General features: G+C 56.4%; 1 protein-coding gene across 1 annotated transcript in view; it reads left to right on the top strand.

Annotated features, from left to right (window-relative positions):
- Positions 1–12,163, top strand: part of LOC147097166 (prolow-density lipoprotein receptor-related protein 1-like) — a 325,180-nt gene that overhangs the window by 58,556 nt on the left and 254,461 nt on the right. Inside the window, 1 exon segment of the mRNA XM_085972535.1 lies at positions 3,951–4,094. Coding sequence (XP_085828661.1) covers positions 3,951–4,094 — 144 coding nt within the window.

Below are 12,163 nucleotides of genomic sequence, written 5' to 3'. Positions count from 1 at the left end.
TTTGTTTCTTTCACTTTCTTTTGTCCGATCACAGCCCTGCCTTCGATCTACTTTCTTTTCCAGTTTTGAAGAAGGGTTCGACCCGAAACGTCAACTCAAATTTCTCTCCACGGATGTTGCCTGACCTGCTGAGTTTTTCCAGCATTTTCTGTTGTTATTTCTAAAAGGTATGAAGGTGGACAATACAATGGCTAACATTCAAGCAATACAGTAATGCATAATTTGCAACAAACATATATTCCTCTAGGGCATAGAGACCCAAAAAGGAAAAGTGATCCAACCGTGGCTGACAAAGAAATTAAAGCTAGCATTGAGTCAAAGGAAGAAGCTTATAAAGTTGCCAGAAAAAGCGGTCAGGGCTGAGGATTGGGATCTTTTTAGAAATCAGCAAAAGGGGATCAAGAAATTGATAAAGAAAGGGAAAATGGAATATGAGCACAAACTAGCAAAAAATATAAAAAGGATTGTAAAAGTTTCTATAGGTATGTGAAAAGGAAAAGACTGGTGAAGGCAAATGTAGGTCCTTTGCAGTCAGAGACGGGAGAATTTATAATGGGGAATGAGGAAATGGCAGAGAAATTAAATAAATACTTTATTTCTGTCTTCACGGAGGAAGACACAAAAAAAACCTCAGATACGAGAAAACCAGGGTGTGACGAGAATGAGGAACTTAAAGAAATTATTATTAGCAAAAAAACAGTACTAGCAAAATTAATGGGACTAAAAGTCGATAAATCCCAAGGACCGAATGACCTACATCCTAGGGTTTTGAAAGAGGTGGTCATTGGAATAGTGGACGCATTGGTTGTCATCTTCCAAAATTCTATAGATTCTGGAATGGTTCCTGCAGATTGGAGGAGAGCAAATGTAACCCCGCTATTTAAGAAAGGAGGGAGAGAGGAAACGGGGACTACAGACCTGTTAGCCTCATCAGTAGTTGGCGGGAAAATGCTGGAATCTAATGGCCCAGAACTTGGTGTCGGGGGCTTGCCGCGCAGTGCAAGCCCCTGATGTGCACTCACCCTGAGCGCTGACATCTGAAGCCCCGGGCCTGCTTGCATTTCCTGTCACAGGCCCAGTTCAGATGTCAGCGCGCAGTGCTTACCTGATCCAGCGGCGTAGTTAGTGGCGATGTGCCGGCTGGGATCAGGTGAGCACTGTACAACCAATCGGGAGGGGAAGGTTCATTCGTGAGTTTGAGAGTAAGAACTGTCAAACTCATGAAACTATGGGGGGCCCAAAACACTATTTAAAGTTTAAATAAAAATTTAAAAAACATCCCACTCATTAAATTAAGCATAAATAAGTTTAAAAAAAAATAATTTAAACAATTTTTTTTTGGAAAAAATAAATTTTTAATAAAAAGGGTTTAAAACTAAACTTACCTTATTGTAGATTCTTTAAAATAATAAACCTGTGGGAAAAAAATTCTAAATTGCACTAAAACACCGCTTACCTGTAAAAATAAATACTTGCGTGTGCTTTTTACAAGCGTAAAGACTGGAGGCCTTTACACATGCGCAAATCCCCCAAAACAGAGGAAATCCAAGACGCACGCGCTGCCCCCTACAGCGCACGCGCTAGCCTCTTCACCTCTTGGGTTAGAGGAGAGGAAATGCCGGTTTTCAGCGCATGCGCTGTGCATGCTGAAAACCGGCATTTCCTCCGGCCAGACGCGTGAGTACCCCTTCCGTACTCGCGCGTTTGTGGAGGAATTACTGCCCCATTATAAAGGATGCAATAACTGGGGGTAATACCAGCATGGATTGAAAATTGCTTAAGACAGAAAACAAAGAGTAGGGATAAAAGGGTCTTTTTCAGGATGGCACGTTGTGACTAGTGGGGTACCGCAAGGATCGGTGCTTGGATCCCAGCTATTCACAATCTATATCAATGATTTGGATGAGGGGGCTAAATGTAACATTTCCAAATTTGCTGATGATACAAAGGTGGGTGTCAGTTGGGAAGAGGATGTGAAGAGGCTTCAAGGGGAACTCGACAGGCTCAGTGAGTGGGCGAGAACATGGCAGATGGAATATAATGTGGATAAATGTGAAGTTATCCACTTTTGGTAGAAAAAACAGAAAGGCAGAGTATTTCCTAAATGGTGAAAGATTGGGGAATGCAGATGCTCAAAGGGACCTGGGTGTCCTTGTACACGAGTCACTGAAAGTGAATGTGCAGGTGCAGCAAGCCATTAGGAAGGCAAATGGTATGCTGGCCTTCATGACTCCTGTACTCAAATTCTTTTGTAAAGAAGTCTTACTCCAATTATATAGGGCCTTGATGAGATCACACCTGGAGTACTGTGTACAATTTTGGTCTCCTTACCTAAGGAAGGATATACTTGCCATAGAGGGAGTGCAACGAAGGTTCACGAGATTGATTCCTGGGATGGCAGGACTGTTGTATGAGAAGAGATTGAGTAAACTAGGCCTGTATTCTCTTGAATTCAGAAGAAAGCGAGGTGACCTCATTGAAGCATACAAAATTATTACAGGGCTTGATAGGGTGGATGCTGGGAGAATGTTTCCCTTGGCTGGGGAGTCTAGAACCAGGTGCACAGCCTCAGGATAAAGGGTCGGCCATTCAGGACTGAGATGAGAAGGAATTTCTTCACACACAGGGTGGTGAATCTTTGGAATTTTCCAGCCTAGAGGGCCGCACAGCAAGCTCCCACAAGCAGCAATCTGATAATGACCAGATCATCTGTTTTTGTTATGTTGGTTGAGGGATAAATATTGGCCCCAGGACACCGGGGAACACTCCCCCTGCTCTTCGAAATAGTGGCCGTGGGAATCTTTTACGTCTACCTGGGAGAGCAGACGGGGCCTCGGTTTAACTTCTCATCCGAAAAAACGGCCCCTCCGACAGTGCGGCGCTCCCTCAGCACTGCCCCTCCGACAGTGCGGCGCTCACTCAGCACCGCCCCTCCGACAGTGCGGCGCTCCCTCAGCACTGCTCCTCCGACAGTGCGGTGCTCCCTCAGTAGCGCCCCTCCGACAGTGCGGCGCTCCCTCAGTACCGCCCCTCCGACAGTGCGGCGCTCCCTCAGTACCGCCCTTCCGACAGTGCGGCGCTCCCTCAGTACTTGCCCCTCCGACAGTGCGGCGCTCCCTCAGTACCGCCCCGCCGACAGTGCGGCGCTCCCTCAGTACCGCCCCTCCGACAGTGCGGCGCTCCCTCAGTACCAGCCCTTCCGACAGTGCGGCGCTCCCTCAGTACTTGCCCCTCCGACAGTGCGGCGCTCCCTCAGTACCCGCCCCTCCGACAGTGCGGCGCTCCCTCAGTACCGCCCCTCCGACAGTGCGGCGCTCCCTCAGTACCGCCCCTCCGACAGTGCGGCGCTCCCTCAGTACCGCCCTTCCGACAGTGCGGCGCTCCCTCAGTACTTGCCCCTCCGACAGTGCGGCGCTCCCTCAGTACCGCCCCTCCGACAGTGCGGCGCTCCCTCAGTACCGCCCCTCCGACAGTGCGGCGCTCCCTCAGTACCGCCCCTCCGACAGTGCGGCGCTCCCTCAGTACCGCCCCTCCGACAGTGCGGCGCTCCCTCAGTACCGCCCCTCCGACAGTGCGGCGCTCCCTCAGTACCGCCCCTCCGAAAGTGCGGCGCTCCCTCAGTACCGCCCCTCCGACAGTGCAGCACTCCCTCAGTACTGCCCCTCCGAAAGTGCGGCGCTCCCTCAGTACTGCCCCTCCGAAAGTGCGGCGCTCCCTCAGTACCGCCCCTCCGACAGTGCGGCGCTCCCCTCAGCCTCCTCTGTTCCAAGAAAACAACCGTGGCCTTATCCAATCTTTCCTCATTAGCTAAAATTCGTCAGTTCTGATAACATCCTGGTAAATCTCCTCTGCACCCTCTCCGGTGCGATCAGATCCTTCCTGTAAATCGAAGAAGAAGCGAATTGAAAATTAAAGGTGTGTGTTTTTTTTTCCCCCCCCCCCTGTTCCAGTGCGGAGCCACGCTTGCGAGACGGACCAATTCAACAAGCCTGGAGGGTGCTCCGACATCTGCCTGCTGGGCAACAGTCACAAATCGCGCACATGCCGCTGTCGGTCCGGGTTCAGCTTGGGGAGCGATGGCAAGTCTTGTAAAAGTAAGTGCTCCCTCCCGCGGTCGTCATCTCAAGAGTCAACTGTGCCACCCTTGCTCCGTCTGTCAATCAGAACAGCGGTGACCAAGATTCGTTGGAATTTGTTTTTTGTCTTATTGGTTCCCGGGATGTGGGTGTCGCTGGCAAGTCCAGCATTTATTGCCCATCCCTAGTCGCCCCTTGAGAAGGTGGTGGTGAGCCGCCTTCTTGAACCACTGCAGTCCGTGTGGTGAAGGTGCTCCCACAGCGCTGTTAGGGAGGGAGTTCCAGGATTTTGACCCAGCGACGATGAAGGAACGGCCGATATACTTCCAAGTCGGGATGGTGTGTGTGACTTGGAGGTGGTGGTGTTCCCCTGCGCCTGCTGCCCTTTGTCCTTCAAGGTGGAAGAGGTCGCAGGTTTGGGAGGTGCTGCCGAAGACGCCTTGGCGAGTCGTTGCAGTGCATCTTGCAGCTGGGCCACACTGCAGACACGGTGCGCCGGTGGTGGAGGGAGTGGATGTTTAAGGTGGTGGATGGGGTGCCGATCAAGCAGAATCCTTGCAGCATTGTAACTCGCAAAAATCTCCCACCCTGTGCTCACTGACCTCAGTTTGGATCTATCTCTACAACCTCCTCCAGCTCCTACAACCCTCCCTATCTCTGTAACCTCCTCCAGCCCCTACAATCCTCCCTATCTCTGTAACCTCCTCCAGCCCCTACAACCCTCCCTATCTCTGTAACCTCCTCCAGCCCCCTACAACCCTCCCTATCTCTGTAACCTCCTCCAGCCCCTACAATGCTCCCTATCTCTGTAACCTCCTCCAGCCCCTGCAACCCTCCCTATCTCTGTAACCTCCTCCAGCCCCTACAACCCTCCCTATCTCTGTAACCTCCTCCAGCCCCCTACAACCCTCCCTATCTCTGTAACCTCCTCCAGCCCCTACAACCCTCCCTATCTCTGTAACCTCCTGCACCCCTCCCTATCTGTAACCTCCTCCAGCTCCCTACAACCCTCCCTATCTCTGTAACCTCCTCCAGCCCCCTACAACCCTCCCTATCTCTGTAACCTCCTCCAGTCCCCTACAACCCTCCCTATCTCTGTAACCTCCTCCAGTCCCCTACAACCTTCCCTATCTCTGTAACCTCCTCCAGCCCCCTACAACCCTCCCTATCTCTGTAACCTCCTCCAGCCCCTACAACCCTCCCTATCTCTGTAACCACCTCCAGCCCCGACAACCCTCCCTATCTCTGTAACCTCCTCCAGCCCCCTACAACCCTCCCTATCTCTGTAACCTACTCCAGCCCCCTAAAACCCTCCCTATCTCTGTAACCTCCTCCAGCCCCTACAACCCTCCCTATCTCTGTAACCTCCTCCAGCCCCCTAAAACCCTCCCTATCTCTGTAACCTCCTCCAGCCCCCTACAACCCTCCCTATCTCTGTAACCTCCTCCAGCCCCCTACAACCCTCCCTATCTCTGTGCCACTCGAATTCCGGCCTCTTACCCATCCTCGATTTTCATCGCTCCACCATTGGCGGCCGTGACTTCAGTCGCCTGGGCCCTAAGCTCTGGAATTCCCTCCCTAAACCTCTCCGCCTCTCTCTCTCTCCCTTTCCTCCTTTAAGACGATCCTTAAAACCTCCCTCTTTGACCAAGCTTTTGGTCACCTGTCCTAATATCTGCTGATGTGGCTCGGGGTCAGATTCTGTCTGATTTACGCTCCTGTGAAGCACCTTGGGACGTTTTAATACATTAAAGGGGCCGTATAAAATCGAGTTGTTGGTGTGATTACCCATTTCCTTGCCTTTAAAAAATGTGGTGGAAATCTAGAAGTCTCTCCAAAAAGGCTGTGGATGCTAGCGGTTAGTTGAAGATTTTAAGTCTGAGATCGGTAGATTTTTGTTGGGTAAGGGGATTGAGGGATACGGAACCAAGGCGGGTAGATGGCGTTAAGATCCAGATCGGCCACGATCTCATTCAATGGCGGAACAGGCTCGAGGGGACTGAATGGCCTCCTCCTGTTCCTAATGTAACAGGCTCGAGGGGCTGAATGGCCTCCTCCTGTTCCTAATGTAACAGGCTCGAAGGGGGCTGAATGGCCTCCTCCTGTTCCTAATGTAACAGGCTCGAAGGGGGGCTGAATGGCCTCCTCCTGTTCCTAATGTAACAGGCTCGAGAGGCTGAACGGCCTCCTCCTGTTCCTAATGTAACAGGCTCGAGAGGCTGAATGGCCTCCTCCTGTTCCTAATGTAACAGGCTCGAGAGGCTGAATGACCTCCTCCTGTTCCTAATGTAACAGGCTCGAAGGGGGGCTGAATGGCCTCCTCCTGTTCCTAATGTAACAGGCTCGAGAGGCTGAATGGCCTCCTCCTGTTCCTAATGTAACAGGCTCGAGAGGCTGAATGACCTCCTCCTGTTCCTAATGTAACAGGCTCGAGGGGCTGAATGGCCTCCTCCTGTTCCTAATGTAACAGGCTCGAGAGGCTGAATGGCCTCCTCCTGTTCCTAATGTAACAGGCTCGAGAGGCTGAATGACCTCCTCCTGTTCCTAATGTAACAGACTCGAGGGGCTGAATGGCCTCCTCCTGTTCCTAATGTAACAGGCTCGAGGGGGGCTGAATGGCCTCCTGTTCCTAATGTAACAGGCTCGAGGGGGCTGAATGGCCTCCTCCTGTTCCTAATGTAACAGGCTCGAGGGGGCTGAATGGCCTCCTCCTGTTCCTAATGTGACAGGCTCGAGGGGGGCTGAATGGCCTCCTCCTGTTCCTAATGTAACAGGCTCGAGGGGGGCTGAATGGCCTCCTCCTGCTCCTAATGTAACAGGCTCGAGGGGGGGCTGAATGGCCTCATCCTGTTCCTAATGTAACAGGCTCGAGGGGGGCTGAATGGCCTCCTCCTGTTACTAATGTAATAGGCTCGGGGTGGGGGCTCAATGAACAGGAGCACGAGGATTCTCGCTCTCGCCGGGCCTCCCCCTGCCCGTCCCTCTTGTGTCTCTCTCTCTTTGATTCTTCCCCCCCCCTCCCCTACTACCTGCCCCTCGGCCTCACCACCTCCCTCAGAAATGCCAGGCAATTAACAGTATTTTGACGTGTGGCATTTGTCGGCAGCACTGGTCTTGCGCATCGACTTTCTGCCACAAGTCACCAGTCATCGCTCCGTGCAGCGTGATGAAACAGTCTGGCCGCTGCTGGGTGGGAAAAGGGGCCTTGCGAATAAATTTGAAGTCGGTTGACCAGAGAATGTCGGCTTTGCCCTTTTCTGCAACGCCGGGAAGTAACTGGTTTAATTGTAAAGGCGCAGTGGAATGCCGACCCAGCCAGCTGAACGGAGCAGCGGTTAATTTACATTGAGATGGGGCGCTCCGTAAGGCGAGGAACCTTAACTGTTGCAGTGCCAAAAACGCCCACTGAAGGATTTTGTTCAAAGCCAGAACAGAAGAAAGATCTCTCATTTTTCCCAGGCGCCTTTCACCACCTCGGGACGTCCCGAAGCGCTGCACGGTCAATGAAGTACTTTTTTTTGGAAGTGTAGTCACTGTTGTAATGTAGGAAATGCGGCAAATTTGCGCAAAGCAAGCTCCCACAAACAGCGATGTGATAATGATCAGATCATCTGTATTTTTTTAATTGATGGTTGAGGGATAAATATTGGCCCCAGGACACCGGGGAGAACTTCCCACCCCTGCTCTTCTTCTAGTGGCCGTGGGATCTTTTACAGATAGAGCAGACAGGGCCTCGGTTTAACATCTCATTTGAAAGATGGCCCCTCCGACAGTGCGGTGCTCCCTCAGTACCGCCCCTCGGACAGTGCGGCGCTCCCTCAGTACTGCCCCTCCGACAGTGCGGCGCTCCCTCAGTACTGCCCCTCCGACAGTGCGGCGCTCCCTCAGTACTGCCCCTCCGACAGTGCGGCGCTCCCTCAGTACCGCCCCTCGGACAGTGCGGCGCTCCCTCAGTACCCCCCCTCCGACACTGCGGCGCTCCCTCAGTACTGCCCCTCCGACACTGCGGCGCTCCCTCAGTACTACCCCTCCGACAGTGCGGCGCTCCCTCAGTACCGCCCCTCGGACAGTGCGGCGCTCCCTCAGTACCGCCCCTCCGACAGTGCGGCGCTCCCTCAGTACCGCCCCCACCGACAGTGCGGCGCTCCCTCAGTACCGCCCCTCGGACAGTGCGGCGCTCCCTCAGTACCGCCCCTCGGACAGTGCGGCGCTCCCTCAGTACCGCCCCTCGGACAGTGCGGTGCTCCCTCAGTACCGCCCCTCCGACACTGCGGCGCTCCCTCAGTACTGCCCCTCCGACAGTGCGGCGCTCCCTCAGTACCGCCCCTCGGATAGTGCGGCACTCCCTCAGTACCGCCCCTCCGACAGTGCGGCGCTCCCTCAGTACCGCCCCCACCGACAGTGCGGCGCTCCCTCAGTACCGCCCCTCGGACAGTGCGGCGCTCCCTCAGTACCGCCCCTCGGACAGTGCGGCGCTCCCTCAGTACCGCCCCCACCGACAGTGCGGCGCTCCCTCAGTACCGCCCCTCGGACAGTGCGGCGCTCCCTCAGTACTGGCAAAAATAATAGTTTTAATCTGTAATTGAACTTCAGTGTTACGTTTTGATTGATGTTGGCATTAACTGCACCGTAAATACAGAGTAGAGTTACAGCTCTGAGGGAGCTTGGCTCTGATCCAAGGAGAGGTTCATTCAGGGCCAGAAACACAGGAACAGCCTGTGTTGTCATCTCAGCCTGCATTCGCGTCGAGTTTAGCTTCCAATCTTTTAATATTTTCTCTCGCCTCTTCTGCTCTCCTCCCCCTCTCCTTCCTCCCTCTCCCGCTCTCCTTCCTCTCTCTCCCCCCCTCCTTCCTCTCTCTCCCCCCCTCCTTCCTCCCTCTCCCGCTCTCCGTCCTCTCTCTCCCCCCTCCTTCCTCTCTCTCCCCCCTCCTTCCTCTCTCTCCCCCCCCTCCTTCCTCTCTCTCCCCCCTCCTTCCTCTCTCTCGCTCTTCTGCTCTCCTCCCCCTCTCCTTCCTCCCTCTCCCGCTCTCCTTCCTCTCTCTCCCCCCCTCCTTCCTCTCTCTCCCCCCTCCTTCCTCTCTCTCCCCCCTCCTTCCTCTCTCTCCCCCCCCTCCTTCCTCTCTCTCCCCCCCTCCTTCCTCTCTCTCCCCCCCTCCTTCCTCTCTCTCCCCCCCTCCTTCCTCTCTCTCCCCCTCCTCCTTCCCCCTCCTTCCTCTCTCTCCCCCCCTCCTTCCTCTCTCTCCCCCCCTCCTTCCTCTCTCTCCCCCCCTCCTTCCTCTCTCCCCCCTCCTTCCTCTCTCTCCCCCCTCCTTCCTCTCTCTCCCCCCCTCCTTCCTCTCTCTCCCCCCCTCCTTCCTCTCTCTCCCCCCCTCCTTCTCTCTCTCCCCCCCTCCTTCCTCTCTCTCCCCCCCTCCTTCCTCTCTCTCCCCCCCTCCTTCCCTCTCTCTCCCCCCCTCCTTCCTCTCTCTCCCCCCTCCTTCCTCTCTCTCCCCCCCTCTTCCTCTCTCTCCCCCCTCCTTCCTCTCTCTCCCCCCTCCTTCCTCTCTCTCCCCCCTCCTTCCTCTCTCTCCCCCCCTCCTTCCTCTCTCTCCCCCCTCCTTCCTCTCTCTCCCCCTCCTTCCTCTCTCTCCCCCCTCCTTCCTCTCTCCCCCCTCCTTCCTCTCTCTCCCCCCTCCTTCCTCTCTCTCCCCCCTCCTTCCTCTCTCTCCCCCCTCCTTCCTCTCTCTCCCCCCTCCTTCCTCTCTCTCCCCCCTCCTTCCTCTCTCTCCCCCCTCCTTCCTCTCTCTCCCCCCCTCCTTCCTCTCTCTCCCCCCCCTCCGTCCTCTCTCTCCCCCCCTCCGTCCTCTCTCTCCCCCCCCTCCGTCCTCTCTCTCCCCCCCCTCCGTCCTCTCTCTCCCCCCCCTCCGTCCTCTCTCTCCCCCCCTCCGTCCTCTCTCTCCCCCCCCTCCGTCTCTCTCTCCCCCCCCTCCGTCCTCTCTCTCCCCCCCCTCCGTCCTCTCTCTCCCCCCCTCCGTCCTCTCTCTCCCCCCCCTCCGTCCTCTCTCTCCCCCCCTCCGTCCTCTCTCTCCCCCCCCTCCGTCCTCTCTCTCCTCTCCCCCCCCTCCGTCCTCTCTCTCTCCCCCCCCCCTCCGTCCTCTCTCTCATCCCCCCTCCGTCCTCTCTCTCCCCCCCTCCGTCCTCTCTCTCCCCCCCCCTCCGTCCTCTCTCTCCCCCCCCTCCGTCCTCTCTCTCCCCCCCCCTCCGTCCTCTCTCTCCCCCCCCCTCCGTCCTCTCTCTCATCCCCCTCCGTCCTCTCTCTCCCCCCCCCTCCGTCCTCTCTCTCCCCCCCCCTCCGTCCTCTCTCTCCCCCCCCTCCGTCCTCTCTCTCCTCCCCCCCCCTCCGTCCTCTCTCTCCTCCCCCCCCCTCCGTCCTCTCTCTCCTCCCCCCCCTCCGTCCTCTCTCTCCTCCCCCCCCCTCCGTCCTCTCTCTCCTCCCCCCCCTCCGTCCTCTCTCTCCCCCCCCCTCCGTCCTCTCTCTCCCCCCCCTCCGTCCTCTCTCTCCCCCCCCTCCGTCCTCTCTCTCCCCCCTCCGTCCTCTCTCTCCCCCCCCTCCGTCCTCTCTCTCCCCCCCTCCGTCCTCTCTCTCCCCCCCCTCCGTCCTCTCTCTCCCCCCCCTCCGTCCTCTCTCTCCCCCCCTCCGTCCTCTCTCTCCCCCCCCCTCCGTCCTCTCTCTCCCCCCCCCTCCGTCCTCTCTCTCCCCCCCTCTGTCCTCTCTCTCCCCCCCTCCGTCCTCTCTTCCCCCCCCCCCCCCCTGTCCTCTCCCCCCTCCCCTACTTACCCTCTCCTGCCTCCTCTTCCCCCCCATCTCTCCCTCCCACTTTCCCTGGTCCGTGCCGGTGTTTGTGCTCCACACGAGCCTCCTCTCACCCTATCACCATATCCTTCTACTCCTTCTTCCCTCACGTACTTACCCTTAAAAGCATCAATGCTAGTTCATAATCGCTATCAAACACAACTTCACTGCTGTGCATGCTCTCAGCAATAAAACACATTGACCGTAAAACCTCCCACGTTATTCGCCGGCATTTCAAACCCTTGTGAACGAATCCCTTCACCGACAGCAAGGGAGAATTGACAACATTTAAGTCGGTGTTGGATCTTTTGCTGTCCAATGAAGAAATGCTAGCCCACCTGCCCTGAGGTAAACGAGCTTTCGTTGCTGTCCCAGCCTTTTGCAGCACGCACAATTCACCCATCCCGTGCGCTTCCATGGCGAGAGATCGGTGTCTTTTTTTAATTATTTACTTTCGGCCTGCTGAACCAAAAACAGGGACCCTCTGTGGGCAGTGAAACCTATTGATTTCGGGAAGGGCCGAGAGCACGGCAGCCGTTCCGAGGCTCAGTGACCTCTACTGCACAGGGCGTGGTTGGGTTGTGAGCGTGAAGGAAGGCATTGACCGTGAGATAAAGAACTCTCGTTACTCCAGCGCCTTTCACCAACTGCGCGGGTCCCGAACCGCCTTCACAGCCAATGGAAGATCTTTTTTTTTCAGTTGAAGTGTGGCCACTGTTGTCATGTGGGAAACGCGGCAGCCAATTTGCGCACAGCATGCTCCCACAAATAGCAATGTGATAAATGACCAGATCATCTGTTTTTGTTATGTTGATTGAGGGATAAATATTGGCCCCAGGACACCCAGATGAACTCCACCCCCGCCCCACCCCGCTCTTCTCGACAGTGCGGCGCTCCCTCGGTACCGCCCCCTCCGACAGTGCGGCGCTCCCTCGGTTCCGACAGTGCGGCGCTCCCTCAGTACCCCCCCCGCCCCTCCGACGGTGCGGCGCTCCCTCAGTACCCCCCGGGCCCTCCCGCCCCTCCGACGGTGCGACGCTCCTCAGTACCGCCCCTCCGACGGTGCGGCGCTCCCTCGGTACCGCCCCTCGACGGTGCGGCGCTCCCTCGGTACCGTCCCTCTGACAGGTGCGGCGCTCCCTCGGTACCGCCCCTCCGACAGTGCGGCGCTCCCTCGGTACCCGCCCCTCTGACAGTGCGGCGCTCCCTCGGTACCCGCCCCTCTGACAGTGCGGCGCTCCCTCGGTACCGCC

This window comes from Somniosus microcephalus, chromosome 33 (genome assembly GCF_052327205.1).
Source record: "Somniosus microcephalus isolate GS21.2 chromosome 33, FLI_Smic_1.0, whole genome shotgun sequence".
NCBI lineage: Eukaryota > Metazoa > Chordata > Chondrichthyes > Squaliformes > Somniosidae > Somniosus > Somniosus microcephalus.
The sequence above is the reverse complement of the archived record's forward strand: the minus strand, read 5'-3'. Positions and strand labels throughout refer to the sequence as shown.